Source organism: Passer montanus, unplaced genomic scaffold (genome assembly GCF_014805655.1).
Source record: "Passer montanus isolate IOZ18808 unplaced genomic scaffold, ASM1480565v1 scaffold29, whole genome shotgun sequence".
NCBI classification, from domain to species: Eukaryota; Metazoa; Chordata; class Aves; order Passeriformes; family Passeridae; genus Passer; species Passer montanus.
This window is the reverse complement of record NW_024367596.1, coordinates 1,356,604-1,372,187: the sequence shown is the minus strand read 5'-3', so window position 1 is coordinate 1,372,187 and position 15,584 is coordinate 1,356,604. Positions and strand designations below refer to the sequence as shown.

The following is a 15,584-nucleotide window of genomic DNA, read 5'->3' as shown; positions in this document are numbered from 1 at the left end:
GGTTTTTGGCCAGGTGCTGACATGAATTCATTTGGTTGAGGTCACACATCCTCCCTCTTCCTCAGGGAAAAAGGCCCCACCCATGGAATGTGGAGAGCACATTTCCTTGGACATTTCCTTGGACATTTCCTTGGACATTTCCCTCCTAACGTGCCCCAGGATAAAACAATTCCAGCAGTAACTTCCAGCCCCAGCAGAGCTGACTCCTGCTGCTGCTGCTGTTCCAAGGCAGGGAAATGAGGAGCTGATCCCAAAGCGTGTGCCCAGGGTAAAACAATTCCAGCAGTAACTTCCAACCCCAGCAGAGCCGATTCCTGCTGCTGTTCCAAGGCAGGGAAATGAGGAGCTGATCCCAAAGCGTGTCCCAGCGGGATCTGCTGCAGCTCTGTGTCCCTCCAGGGGCAGAGCAGGAGCCGTGGGAAGAGTCAAACCCACCTGGAGTGCTGGGGCTCTGGAATGCCCCTGCAGGCTGGCACGACCCTGGCACCGCTGCCATCCAGGCACCAGCTCCACACCAGGGATGTGCCAGGGTAGGAAACCAGGAAAATCCCCTTCAGTGAACCCCCTGAGGCAACACCCAAGTTGTTATTCCATGAAAAGTGCACGATCCTGAGGAGTTCATGGATATTCTGATCACTGAGCTGCTACTGGAATGATAAAAATCAACTTTCTCCTGATTTGCTCCATGTTTCCAGTGGTGTTCGGAATATTTCAGTACATTTTCCATTCAGCTAAATTTTCCAAATGTTATTTGAATTACCTAAATGTTATCTAAACATTTTAAAATGTATTAACTTAATTTACTTAATTCAATTTATTGATTTTGATTTATTTAAATTATCTAAATGATCTAAATGTTATTTCCATTTTCTTTCCAGCTCTTGCTCCCAACTCTCCTCCAGCAGATTTAGATGTTGATTAATAAACAACAATAAATAAACGAGCTCTACTTTAAATCTATTTACAGCCTATTGTGAAGTTTTCTAATATTCTACAGGGCTGCAAATAAAAAGGATCATTTTACATCCAAGAAAAGCACCAAACTTATCCAACACAATGCGTGAAAAGAGGAATTTACACCTGGACCTTCCATGGACATCAAACAGTTTTTATTTTCTATGAAAGAAACATAAAAGTTACGATAAAATGCAGCAATGACAAATATTACCATTTAAAATGCTGAAATGAAACAAGGGAAACAAAATTTTTCCCACTTTCTCCTGCAGACAAGGTCTTGGAATATCTTGATGCAGGACAAAGTCAAACTAACACTTCATCAAGGAAGTAAAAATGTGTCAGAATGCAAATTCAATACATTTTCCTTTTCCACCCAGGATCTAAAATAAAAAATAAAACAACCCAAGTCCATTTGCAGAGTCAGCCTCCACTTTTTATCACCACAGATCTGAGAAGCAGGAGAACAACCCCAAGAAGCAGCTTCCCAGGGGAATGCTGATGCAGGGCAGCTCCAGGGAGCACAGCCAGGGGTGGGCTCAGTTTTCCCCTCTCCTGATGTGACATTTCCCCCCAGCTTTGCTGAAGAAACACTTTTGTGTTTTATTGATTTGACTTGGTTGATTTCCTGCACTTAGATGGATGATGGGCAGATTTTTGTGGAAGCTCATCCAGGCTAAATTCAGATGTTCAGACTAAACTTTGATTATTTGAGAGTCCCAGCTGGGCCAAGGGAGCTCCACGGGCTGGGAACAGGCACTGCCCAGAAGCAGGTGTGTGGTCATTCCATCATTTGGCAATTACAGAGGTGATGAGGCTGATACAATTCCCCACTTGGAGGTGCAGTAGTGGCAGATGCTCAAGGAAACGTGGAGCATTTTCCACCAGAGTGGGGCAGTGGGAGCAGAGGGATGAGCACATCCAGGGAGAGGATTCCCTGCCCAGATGTTCAGGGTTGCACAGCAGGAAGGAATAAAGGGATGGATCCTGGATCCTCTCCAGCTGCAGGACATGGGGTGGCCTGGGATGGCTCCTCACTGTCCCAGCCCCCAGGCTCAGTTCCCACTCACCTCCCAGCTCCTACCTGGCTCTACACAATTTTCTGGATTGGGAGAGATAAAATGATATTTCATGTGTTTCCAGGTGCTCTTCACCTGAGGAATTCCCTCCAAAAAAAGGAAATGCCTCTGGCTGTGCTGCCCTGCCCATCTCCAGCACTGAGCCTGGGGAGAACCAGGCCAGCACATCCCTGGTTATCCAGGGGAACCAGGAGAGAACATTCGTGGTTATCCAGGGGGAGCAAGAGAGAACATTCCTGGTTAGCCAGGGGGAGCAGGGCAGCACATCCCTGGTTAGCCAGGGGAACCAGGACAGAACATTCCTGGTTATCCAGGGGAACCAGGAGACAACATTTCTGGTTATTCAGAGGAACCAGGACAGAACGTTCCCAGTTATCCAGGCAGAGCAAGGCAGGACATTCCTGGTTATTCAGAGGAATCAAAGCAGAACACTCCTGGTTATCCAGGGGAACCAGGACAGAACACTCCTGGTTATTCAGAGGAACCAGGACAGAACACTCCTGGTTATTCAGAGGAACCAGAACAGAACACTCCTGGTTATTCAGGGGAACCAGGAGAGAACATTCCCAGTTATCCAGGCAGAGCAGGGCAGGCCATTCTTGATTCTCCAGGTGGAGCAGGACAGAAGATTCCTGGTTATCCAGGTGAAACCCTCCCTGCCTGCCCAGCTCACTCCAATCTCTGAGAGACAAGCAGAGCTGGCAGTGGGAGCTGCAGGGGCAGGGCTGGCCCTGGGAGCTGTCAGGCCACGGGGCTCCCCATCAGCCGCTCCTGGCGCAGAGCAACCAGCCTCTGGAACCACCTGTGCTCAGCCTCTGCCTTCTCCATGAACAGCTGCCACGGGAGGAAGGTTGGCACAGTCAGCAGCCCGGCTCTGTGAGCATCTCAGCAGCACCCACCACTGCCCACAGGAGAAGCTCAGGGGGTCAAAGACAAAGGTGGGCCAAGAACATCAATAAAAGCAGAGACTGCTCAGGGAATCCTAAAATAGTTTGGCTTGGGAGGGGTCTTAAAGATCATAGTCACTGGAGAGGCAAGGCTCCAGTGCAATTCATGTCCTGATCTCTGCTCTCTGTGTCCATTCTACAGAACCCACCCTGATTTCTTCACTGCAAGTCATTTTTAACTTGCTAGTTCTTTAAAAATCTTTTATTTCCCTCTAAAGCTCTTCCAAAGGGATTTGCTCAAGTTTAGCCACAATGATTTAAAATTATCTGAAGTCTGTCCTGTGTTTAAAACTTTGCAAGTTGGCAAAACGGCCAAGTTCTGAGTTTTCAACCAGGTTTCCTACTACAGAAACCAATTTGTCCTGAATTTTTATTTATCTTAACTTCCCCGTGCTACATTAATTATATTTTCTTATGAAATTCATTTATACTCTAAAATTCCTGCTGAACCTCCTGTGGGTTTGCTCTGCTGGGTGGTGGGAGGAGTGGGATCCTCTTTATCCCAGAGCAGGGATTTTGTGAGGAGCTGTGGGGTCACACAACCCTGCTCTAAAGCTAAAGGTGGGATCAATTCTGGCTAAAAAGATGGGACAAACACTCACATTTGGATGTGCTAAGGAATTGTCATCCTGGTACTTGATGGCAGTGGGAATGCTGGCAGCTGGAGGCTCCTTCTCAGCAGCAGCTGCCTCAGGGGCTCCTGCTCCCACATTCACAGGCTCCTGCTGGGGCTCAGCAGGTTCTGCTGACTGAAAAAGAAACAAACACACACAATTTGAGTGTTTTGTCCCAATATTCCCAGCTGTGGCAGTAATTTAACCCAGCACTTGGCTGTTTTCCCTGAAAGGATCCTCATGGATCCTCAGTGGGACACGCTGGATAAAGGACATGAAGTGATAAAAGCAAGGTATAGGGAGAGAGCTGGAAAAACTGCACCACTGGGATTTTGGATCACCTCTTGAGGAAGCTGCACCAGATTCCTGGAGATGTCTAGAAAGGCAAATTGCACATTCCTGGGGAAACAAGCAGGGATAATTCCAAACACTCACTGCCAGGTGGGAAAATGAACACATCCCACACCAGCTCCCTGCAACCTGCTGGCCAAAATTCAGGTAAATTCTGGGATCTGGATGTCTCCTGTTGGTTTCTGGAAAGCTGATTGAAAAGCAAGCTGCTTCTTTTCAGGGAATAAACACAGACCTCAGGTCTGGCTTTAGTTAAGCAGCATTAAAATCATCTCCACTTTAATTACAAAGTAAATGTCTGATTACTTTGGGATTTCAATTCTTCTGCTTCTCCTAACAAAAGTCTTCAAACCAGGTGATTTTTTAAATTCTGCCACATTTAAATTCCCTGAAGCCACCCTGAGACCACCAAGGAGTCTTTGGTGGGATTTCAGGTGGATTTAAAGTTTTCAACATTGACGCTTCTTCATAGAGGGAAAATCTTTAATGGCACAGCTTCCTCCTGGCTCTGAGAGGATAATGCAGCTAAAAAGGAACTGAAAATGCCCCTTGTGGAAGGAAAATGTCCCTTTTGGAAGGAAAATGCCCCTTGTGGAAGGACAATGTACCTTTTTGACTTCTTTGCTGGACCTGAAGGTCTGTGGGACGAAGGCGTCGCTCTCGATGGCCTCGATCTCCTTCACTCGCTTCACCTGGTCCAGGAGGGTGGCTTGGTCTGCACAGCAAGGTGAGATTTGTGGCATTTATGGCATTTGTGGCATTCTGAAGGGGCTCCAGGATGGTGAAATGCTGGCAGCCAGGCCCTGTCCCAGCCATGCCTGAAGGGGATTTTGGGACACAGCAGGAGAAGCTGCTCGTGCAATGCAGCCCCAAATCTTCTGTTACAAGGGAAAGCTCTGAGTAAAAACAGCAGCAGTGAGGGTGGCAACATTCCAAATGCTGACCTAAGGATTTGTGGGATAACTGGGGAGGAGAAGGATCCAGGAGAGCTCAGAGCCTGAAGGGGCTCCAGGAGAGCTGCAGAGGGACTGGGGACAAGGATGGAGGGACAGGACCCAGGGAATGGCTCCACTGCCAGAGGGCAGGGATGGGTGGGAGATTGGGAACTGGGAATTCCTGGCTGGGCTGGGATTGCCAGAGCAGCTGGGGCTGCCCCTGCATCCCTGGCAGTGCCCAAGGCCAGGCTGGACACTGGGGCTGGAGCACCTGGGACAGTGGGAGGTGTCCCTGCTCCTTCCCTGAGAAGGATTTAAGGTCCTTCCAACCCAAACCATCCCTTAATTCTAAGGTGACAGGAGCTGCACTACAGCAAAATCCATAAATACAACTTCAAACCTGATTTTTTGAGGGATTTGGAAGGAAAAAAAGAATTTTCTACATTTAAACTTGTGTTTACAAGTTCTGCCACCTTGGTGCTGAAACCTTCTCCTTTAGAATACATTCCCAAGGATTTTTGGAATAAATCAAAGGAGGGGGAATCAGAATTCACTGAGGTTTTGGATACACCTGGTCTGAGGGTAAATAAAGAATCCTGATTAAAGCCAGGCATAGAAAGGCAGGAAAAGGAGATTTCAAATCCACAGCTCAGCTCCAGTTTCACCAAATCCCAGGCAGCTCCAGATCCCACCCAGATCCTGCACAAAGTGATGGGAATGACAAATTAGGGAAGGGGCAAAAATCACTAAAAGCTGCCAATGACATCAGTGACATTAACGGGGGAAAATGGACTGGAGGAAGCAGAGCCCATTAGTGCAGGGCAGTTTTGACAAACACATTATGGGGAGATAAAACGACTTCCAGCTGTTGTTTGTCAGCTGTCAGGGGCAGGGATATGTATTTCATAGGAAAATCAAAAATAATGGAGTCAGAAAGCTCCGAGGCTTCAGACAAAAAAAAAATCAATACTAACTCAGTGCACCGTGAGTCTTTTCAGCCTGTTAGGGTGGAAATAAAGGAACTAAATCTTGGATTAGGGCTGGTTTTTAATAAAAAGGTGATTCCAGCAGCAGGCACAATTTCCAGCCCTGTCACCTTGGCAGGGGGGAGCTTTCCCAGTTGAACTGGGAATATCATCATGCTTCAGGGATAATTCAGTATTTCACAATTCTCTATTTACACCTACTGCTCTCCTCCCATGTATAAATACACACACCCAGCTTGGTAGCTGTAAATTCCTGTAGAATTAGGCTGGAATGTCACTGGACAATGTGAATTAATTAAATGTGCTGGAATTCTCTCGATGCCACCCCAAAACACCACACACTCAATAATCAGAAACAGCAGAGAATCAGGTAAAAGTAAAAGAAACGGAATTCTATGATTCTACACAGCAGGTGAAAGGAAAACTTCCCTGTGAGCTCTGTCTAAAATATTCCCATTTTTTCCTTAAAGACAAAATTTATTCTACTAAGAGTTTTAAAATCGCTGAAATAGAAGCATTAAATGACCAATAATATCTTGTGAAAGATCCATTAAACAAAAACATGTTTTAAATATTTTTTGGATAATCTCTGAGTGTAAATTTTTATGGATTCATTGCTTATCCATAATCCTGACCATGAACATGAACTTAAAGAGATTTTTTCAAGCAGGTCTAACTCCAGAATCAAAGCAATGACAAAAAAACCTCAAATATTCCTCAGAATCTGTTTCTTCCTATTTTACTAATTAGATTTAAGGGGTTAATTTAATTTAAAAATATAACACATTTTACATAAAAAAGCTTTGAAATACAGAAAAGCTGCTATTTTTTCTTGCTCTTTTGAGTTGAGGATTAAAAGAAGGAAACACCCCCAGATCCCACACTAAACAAACAACTACAGCAGAAAATATTTCCCCTTTGATCCCATTTAATTTGGGGTTATTGGAAGTGATATTTTTATCCAGCTGCCTTACAGAGCTGTGTGTTTTCCACCAGAACTGGCTTTTCACACGTCCCATGGTTTTTAATTGATCCCAGTTTTACCCAAGCTGCACAAGCTGACAAATTAAAGAAAAATGAAGTTTTGCCTGGGTAATTTGCAGTGGATGACACAAAAACTCCCTGGCTGTGGGAGATCCTGGATGCTGCTCTAAGCACCGGGAAAAGGAAAGAAAAGGGGGAAAATCCAGCAGGACAGCTGGGACTCACTGTGCTCTGTCACCTCTGGCCTGCACCAGCACCAGCTCTGCTTCTCAGGAATTCCCCTGCCTCAGATCCTGTCTGTTCGGATCAGGAGGAGCAGCTGTCCCAGGCCTGATCCTGGGGTGTCCCAGAGCCCTGACCCCTTCCCAGCCCGAGTGCTGCAACTCCAGCCAGTGGGAGCTGCCTGGAGACCCTCCCTGGAGACCCTCCCTGGAGAGCTTCCCTGGAGAGACTCCATGGAGATCCTCCCTGGAGAGCTTCCCTGGAGAGACTCCCTGGAGACCCTCCCTGGAGAGCTTCCCTGGAGACCCTCCCTGGAGAACCTCCGTGGAGAGATTCCCTGGAGACCTTCCATGGAGATCCTCCCTGGAGAGATTCCATGGAGACCCTCCCTGGAGAGATTCCATGGAGACCTTCCCTGGAGAGATTCTCTGAAGAACTTTCATGGAGAACCTCCCTGGAGAGATTCCCTGGAGATCACCCCTGGAGAACCTTCTTGGAAAGATTCCCTGGAGAAGATTCCATGGAGACCCTCCCTGGAGAGATTCCCTGGAGAGACTCCATGGAGACCCTCCCTGGAGAGCTTCCCTGGAGAACTTCCATGGAGATCCTCCCTGGAGAGATTCCATGGAGACCCTCCCTGGAGAGCTTCCCTGGAGAGATTCCATGGAGACCCTCCCTGGAGAGCTTCCCTGGAGAACCTCTGTGGAGAGATTCCCTGGAGACCTTCTATGGAGACCCTCCCTGGAGAGATTCCCGCAAGAACTTCCATGGAGACCCTCCCTGGAGAGATTCCATGGAGACCTTCCCTGGAGAGATTCTCTGAAGAACTTTCATGGAGAACCTCCCTGGAGAGATTCCCTGGAGATCACCCCTGGAGACCCTTCTTGGAAAGATTCCCTGGAGAGATTCCTTGGAGAACCTCCTTAGGGATCCCCCCTAGAGAGCTTCCCTGGAGATCCCCACTGGAGAACCTCCTTAGGGATCCCCCCTAGAGAGCTTCCCTGGAGATCCCCACTGGAGAACCTCCTTAGGGATCCCCCCTAGAGAGCTTCCCTGGAGATCCCCACTGGAGAACCTCCTTAGGGATCCCCCCTAGAGAGCTTCCCTGGAGATCCCCACTGGAGAACCTCCCTGCAGATCCCCCGGATGCCCTCCAGCGGTGAGCGCTCCCAGGAGCCGGAGCAGAACCCAGCGGGGATCAGCCCAGAGCTGTCCCAGGGCCACCAGCGCTGCCCGCAGCATTCCCGAGTCCCTCTGGCTCCTGCCCGGCCCGGAGCGGGGTTAGCCCGGGATGTTTCCCGGGATCTCCTGCAGCCGGTGCCGTTTCCCGGCCGGGCTCCGCTGCCGTTAGAGGGAGGCACCGCCCCGCTCAACAGCGCCGGAGCCGCGGGGCGAGCCCGGGGTGCTCCGAGCGGAGAATCCCTGCGGGATCCATCCATCCATCCCTGACCCATCCCTGCGGGATCCATCCATCCCTGCAGGACCCATCCATCCCTGCGGGATCCATCCCTGACCCATCCCCGCGGGATCCATCCATCCCTCCCCGCCCCATCCCCACGGGATCCATCCATCCCTGGGGGACCCATCCATCCCTGTGGGATCCATCCCTCCCTGACCCACCCCTGCGGGATCCATCCCTCCCTGCAGGACCCATCCCCGCGGGATCCATCCATCCATCTCTGACCCATCCCTGCGGGATCCATCCATCCCTCCCTGACCCACCCCTGCGGGATCCATCCCTCCCTGCAGGACCCATCCCCGCGGGATCCATCCATCCATCTCTGACCCATCCCTGCGGGATCCATCCATCCCTCCCTGACCCATCCCTGGGGGATCCATCCATCCCTGCGGGATCCATCCATCCATCCCTGACCCATCCCAACGGGATCCATCCATCCCTGGGGGACCCATCCATCCATCCATCCCTGCAGGATCCATCCATCCATCCCTGACCCATCCCAACGGGATCCATCCATCCCTGCGGGACCCATCCCAGATTTTGGGATCAGCTTCCATCCCCCTCATCCCTCCCACAGCTCATCCCGGATAATTCCCATTCCCACTTCCTGATCCCTGCTCCTCTCTCTTTCCCAGCTGTTGGGATTTCCAGGGAAGGATTTCCCAGCCAGAGTCACATGAACAATAAATACACCCCAAAAAGAGAAACTGGGCATCCTCTCTGCTCCCAACTTCACTGCAAGCACTTGAAAAAATACAGTTAAACTTATTAAAGTAGCAAGTTGGGAGTACTCCAGCATCTATTGATTACAGGGAGCACACAGGATTTGCAAATTTAGCTGGAAAAATGCAAATTAACAAGAAAAACTTTGTCTAGGCTTGTTTTAACATCCTGTGAAAATGAGGTTATCATTAAAATATATTGAAAATAGCATTTTGTGAGCACTGTGGTACTTACTACAGAAAATACTACAGAGAGTACTACAAAGAGTGCCAGACTACTCTAAGTTTGCTAATTTGATACATTATAGTGATAATAATCTTGTTTTTATAGGATTTTCAACCAAGTCTGGACACTAGCAGCTTTTCTTTTAAAAACCTGGGAGCATTAGGTATAAAATGCAGCAGGAGGGGAAAGTTCAGCAAGTGAACTCTGAATTTAGGAACCTCAAATTTAAGAAAACATTTATGAATTGAAGAACTTTGAACTGAAGAAGGTGAAATTTCTGCTGGAGCCCCACTGCCCTCCTCACAGCCCTGCTCCCCCATTTTGGGGCTTTTTGGGGTATTTTTGAGACCATCCTGGGCGAGGGCCCCGCTCTCAGCAGAGGAGGGGTGGGCACAGCCCTGGCACAGGGAATTCTGCTGGTTTGTGGCACCCCGTGTTTGTCACCGAGCCCGCGTGCTCCTTCCTGGGCACACAAAGCCAGGCCTGTAATTCAATGCTCAATTTACCCTTGTCTCAGTGGAGATTTCTCCCCGCTAATTGATAGAAATTAAGCCATTAATCAAGGCACCAGCCATCATTCAACCCGGGGAAGATGAATCCAAACTTTCATCATAACCACCTTCCCCATTTTAGTGTTCATTAGCATTAATTTTTAATGCAATTATGCTCTTCTTTTACGCTGAGCTCATAAATTACTGCTCTTTTGTTGCTCGCTGGCCTTGTAAAATCCAAGGTAATGCTTTGTGCTCTGATCTTAAAGGCAATTACTGCCTGCTTCTATCTTTTCCATACCTCCATCCCAAATAACCTCTGTGCTGGAGGTACACACTCACCAGTGGGGATCCCACACGGATGTTTCCTACAGAGCCATTTGTCCACATTCAAACACACACTGACACAGGCAGGGCCACAATTCCTGCTTCTGCTGCTGGATCCCAGGATCCAACAGCAGAGAAATGACAGGAAAATGGGATTCTGCAATGGATACAGGGAAAAAATTGGTGCAGTGGAAACGAGCTGTGGGAGAGCGTGCAGGACAGCAGGGCTGCAGCTTGGAGGCTCTCCAGCTTTTCCAGGGATCACTTTGCGGATACAGGGAAAAAAATTGGTGCAGTGTCGTGGAAACGAGCTGTGGGAGAGCGTGCAGGACAGCAGGGCTGCAGCTTGGAGGCTCTCCAGCTTTTCCAGGGATCACTTTGTGTTGTCACTTCAAAAAGTGCTGCTGGCACGTGCCCAGGGCTCCTTTCTTTCCCCCTGGCCCGTGCCAGTGTGTGGTAACCCCACAGAGCCCTCCCAAGGGATCCTGTGTCCCGTGGGATCTGTGCTGGCACACAGGGCCCTGAGGCAGGAACTGCCAGCTCCTTATTCCCACTCTGATCCTGAGAACCCCACCGGGGAAAGGCACGGCAGCTCCAGCCCCTCTGGCTGCCCCAGACATCCTGGGCTGGCTGCAAGGGAAAGGAAATGCTCATCGGGAAATGCTCGTGGGGAAATGCTCCTGAGGAAATGCTTGTGAGAAAATGCTCGTTAGGAAATGCACGTGAGGAAATGCTCGTGGGGAAATGCTCATTCATGAGGAAATGCACACGAGGAAATGCTCATGAGGAAATGCTGCTTGGTTTAAATTATTTTTCTGTTTCTTGCCCAGCATTTAGCTGGGACATGGAATAAAGTCACTCACTCCAGTTCAAGGTCTGCCCAGCACCAATAAAATATCATCCACCTCTAATCATGGGGAAATGCTCGTTAGGAAATGCACACGAGGAAATGGTAATTAGGAAATGCACACGAGGAAATGCACATGAGGAAATGCTGCTTGGTTTAAATTATTTTTCTGTTTCTTGCCCAGCCTTTAGCTGGGACATGGAATAAAGTCACTCACTCCAGTTCAAGGTCTGCCCAGCACCAATAAAATATCATCCACCTCTAAATTCCCAACTTGCCTAGGCCTTAGCCAGCCTAAATAAGACAATTCCCATGAAGTCCCATGCTTATCCCACAGATTCCCACTAAAAAACCCCTCTGGAAGTACCTGTGTGATTGGCCCAGATCCACAAAGCCTTAATTTTTATCAAAATAAAATTCCCCACACCAGGGATTGTGGTCTGGAATTTTGTTCCATACACCCCTATTTATTTCCCCATACACCCCTACTTATTTTCCCCATAACCCCCTGTTTATTTCCCATACAACCCTGTTTATTTGCCCTTTAGAAACAGCTTTTCAATATGTAGCCATAAATTTGTGTTTCAACTGACTGAAGTCCAATAAGCAATTCCATGATGGCTTTTACAGCCCCATTCCCTTAAGTGACTTCTCCTTTAGCACAAACAAATGCCATGGAGATGACAGGGAAACACACAACATTAATGAGGTACAGAAATCAGATTTGTTTCTCATCTTGAAACTTGAAGACGATTTCAGGACTTTTAATTTGTAAAAATAAATCATAAATTTTCCTGTTAGGGAGGTCATAAATTTCTGTTTCACTTGTAGAACAGTAAAACTTTAATGACACCAGCTGTGATTGCTAAAATAAAATCACTCAAACATCAGCTTCAAACATACTCTGATATTTTTAAAGATTCATGGAATGCTTTGGGTGGGAAGAACTTACAGATTATTTAATTGCCATCCCATTCCCATGGCAGGGACACTGCCACTGTCCCAGGGACACCTCCCACTGTCCCAGGTGCTCCAGCCCCAGTGTCCAGCCTGGCCTTGGGCACTGCCAGGGATCCAGGGGCAGCTTTACAGATTATTTAATTCCCATCCCATTCCCATGGCAGGGACGCCTCCCACTGCCCCAGGTGCTCCAGCCCCAGTGTCCAGCCTGGCCTTGGGCACTGCCAGGGATCCAGGGGCAGCCCCAGCTGCTCTGGCAGTCCCAGCCCAGGCAGGAATTCCCAATTCCCAATCTCCCACCCATCCCTGCCCTCTGGCAGTGGAGCCATTCCCTGGGTCCTGTCCCTCCATCCTTGTCCCCAGTCCCTCTGCAGCTCTCCTGGAGCCCCTGCAGGCCCTGGAAGGCCACAAGGAGCTCTCCTGGATCCTTCTCCTCTCCAGGGAACATTCCCAGCTCTGCCAGCCTGGCTCCAGCCCTGCAGCAGCTCCAGGACATTGGGATCACACTGGGATCCTCTCCAGGGAAAGCAGGGAAGCCAAAGAGGGAACTTTGCTATACAAAGGGCCAGGAGAGGATGGGCAGGCACAAAGCAGGGCAAAATTTAAGGAACTCATTTAGAAGTGATTATTAATTACAGCAGCTTTAATAAAAAGCCAGGAATTGATTCCTCCAGCAGCCGTTATCCTTGGGGGCCATCGATCCCCTCTCCAATGCCCCTTCCTCAGCTCTGGACACACACAGTGGCCAAGACCCCAAACTCCCCTTCCCTTCTCTCATTTCCTCACGTGGCTGCTCTTCCCAACCAGCCCCACTGCCACTGCACCAAAACTTGGCATTTTTTGTTCTCCCCTTGATTTGTTGCTGCCCCCTTTCAATCCCAGCCCAGCAATGTGAAGATTGAACAGAGATGAAAGCAGATCCCAGCGTGTGCCAGCTGCTGGAACAGCCCCGTGGGAGCAGCAGCACAACACCAGGTGTTGGTGTCAGCCTAATGAGTGACACTGGCACACCAGGGACACCCAGGGCGGGCTCCAGACCTGCCTCTACTGAGGCAAAAACGAGCAATATTGGAAATTCCAGCTTTGGGGAGGCAGGGAAAAACAATCCATGTCTTCATCTAAATGTATTATCTGTATTAAATAATTTGGGGGTTAAACAGATTGAGTTTGGTCTTTGCCACCACAATAAACTCCAGGAAAATTTACTGAAGATAAATGAGGAGCTCGGGCAGTAACTGATGAACTTCAGGGCATCCCAATCTGGGGCTGAGTGAAGCACTTTAACTTATTACAGACTGACCTCACCCCAGCAAATCTTCTCCTGGCACGTCCAACCTGTGGTTTAATATCCATTACACCCAGGGAAGGGCTTTTAACTCCCTCTAAAGGAAGTGGGAAGGGAAATCAGTGGGTTGGGGTGTCCTGGGCACACGATCCCTGTGGGCCTCGTCCAGCTCAGGGTATTCTGTGGTGGCCATGGGTGAGATTCTTCATGTGAGAACTCCTGGCCAGCAGGTTAAAGATGAGTATTTAAAAAAATTAAAACTTTTAATTTGGGTTCATAGAGTTTATAATTCACGGATTTTCTAAAAGTGGAGTCCTACAGGTATTTTGTACATTCTAACTTTGCTTCCGTGACCCCTCCATCACTCAAAATCACAGAACCATGGAGTGGTTTGGGTTGCAGGGACCTGAAGACTTGCAGAATTTCACTTTTGCTGAAGGGAAGTCACGCCAGCAGCACAGAGAGCTCAGCAAAAGCCAGGAATGACCCTCGGGGATGGGGTTTATTCCCTGCTGAAGGGCCAGCTGTCTCCCAGCCACATTCCCGCTCTCGTTTGCATCCCTCCCTCCCTCCCCCTGCCCACGTGGGCCTCATTTCCAAGCCTATTCAAAATGATATTTTCCAAGCATGTGCCACACGACTTGTTCATATAAATGGAACAAATTAAACTGTCTCCACAGATATCCCCTCACATTTGTAGCCCTGATTCGTCTCCCTCACACGTGGCCAAGACACCGAATTATCTCCCTGCAGAGGTTGACCTCAGGATATTGGATTCTGCCACGGAGCTCTCCGGGACTAAACCAACGGGAAACACTTAATCACCCCTGCCTTTGCAGGGAAAAAAATCAACTTTAAATTTGCCCTGATGAAAAATCAATAAACCAGTAATTGCTTGGCTTATCACGGCGTGGAGGGACAAATTGGGCAGCGGAGCTGGGCGCGGATCCCGGGGAAGGCGCGGAGTTTCGGGATCACTAAGCCAGAAAAGGGAAAGGTCTCGGAGCGATAATTAAATCTACTCCTGCTGATTTTCTGCCAAATTTATTTCCCCGGAGTTTATCAAAATGTTGCAGAGCTTACCAGGGGTGGGGGGGAAGAATGAATCAATTCAGCACCGGGCCGGCACGGGAAGGCAAAGCCTGGGATGAAGGGAGCAGGAAATGCAAATCCTGGGATAAAGGGACTGGGAAATGAAAATTCTGGGATAAAGAGTCTGGGAAATGCAAATTCTGGGATAAAGGCACTAGGAAATGCAAATTCTCGGATAAAGAGACTGGGAAATGCAAATTCTGGGATAAAGACAACAGGAAATGCAAATCCCGGGATAAAGGCACCAGGAAATGCAAATCCTGGGATAAAAGGACTGGGAAATGCAAATCCTGAGTTCAAGGCATTTAACTTGGGAAATACAAATCCAAATCCTGGGATAAAGGCACCAGGAAATGCAAATCCTGGGATAAAAGGACTGGGAAATGCAAATCCTGAGTTAAAGGCATTTAACTTGGGAAATACAAATCCAAATCCTGGGATAAAGGCACTGGGAAATGCAAATTCAGGGAAAAAGGCACCAGGATAAAGGCACCAGGAAATGCAAGCTCTGGGATAAAGGCACTGAGAAATGCAATTCTGGAATAAAAGCACCAGGAAATGCAAATGCTAGGATAAAGGCACCAGGAAATGCAAATCCCGAGTTAAAGGCATTTAACTCGAGAAATGCAAATCCAAATTCTGGGATAAAGGCACCAGGATAACACCCACCCCACCCAGCACCACCCTCCTAGCCATCCACCTATGGAATGACTGGTTGCCAAAAATTCATGTTTTCTATTCTGCTGCATTCCAGAACAACTTCTTTTCCTGGTTTTCTGCTCCTCCTCCCCACACGTGGCCCTGCTGTGGTGCTTTTTAAATTCAGTATTTAAAACTACTATTATTTGTGGTAGATTAAGAGAAATGAGCCCATAACCTCTCTCTAATATCATCCAACGTGCTCCAATTTTTCCTTTGCATTTTGTTATTTTGCAATTTTCCTCCTGTCCACTTCACCTATTTGGAAGTTGTCTGGAGTAAAACCCAGCTGGGTGGCAAAATCCCCTTTGGATTTTGTCACTTTTCAGGCAGCCCCAAGGCAAGTAAACAAAAACCAAACGAGGAAAACCCAACCACTGAAAATACTCCTGGAAAAGTAGTGG

General features: G+C 48.4%; 1 protein-coding gene across 1 annotated transcript in view; it reads right to left on the bottom strand.

Moving 5' to 3' along the window:
• Positions 1-1,087: 1,087 nt before the first annotated feature.
• Positions 1,088-15,584, bottom strand: part of RSRC1 (arginine and serine rich coiled-coil 1) — a 96,906-nt gene continuing 82,409 nt past the window's right edge. The window contains exons 8-10 of the mRNA XM_039713618.1: positions 4,554-4,660; positions 3,583-3,729; positions 1,088-2,867 (exon numbers count right to left, since the gene is read on the bottom strand). Coding sequence (XP_039569552.1) covers positions 2,775-2,867; positions 3,583-3,729; positions 4,554-4,660 — 347 coding nt within the window. The 3' untranslated portion in view covers positions 1,088-2,774. The remainder of the gene's footprint in view (positions 2,868-3,582; positions 3,730-4,553; positions 4,661-15,584) is intronic.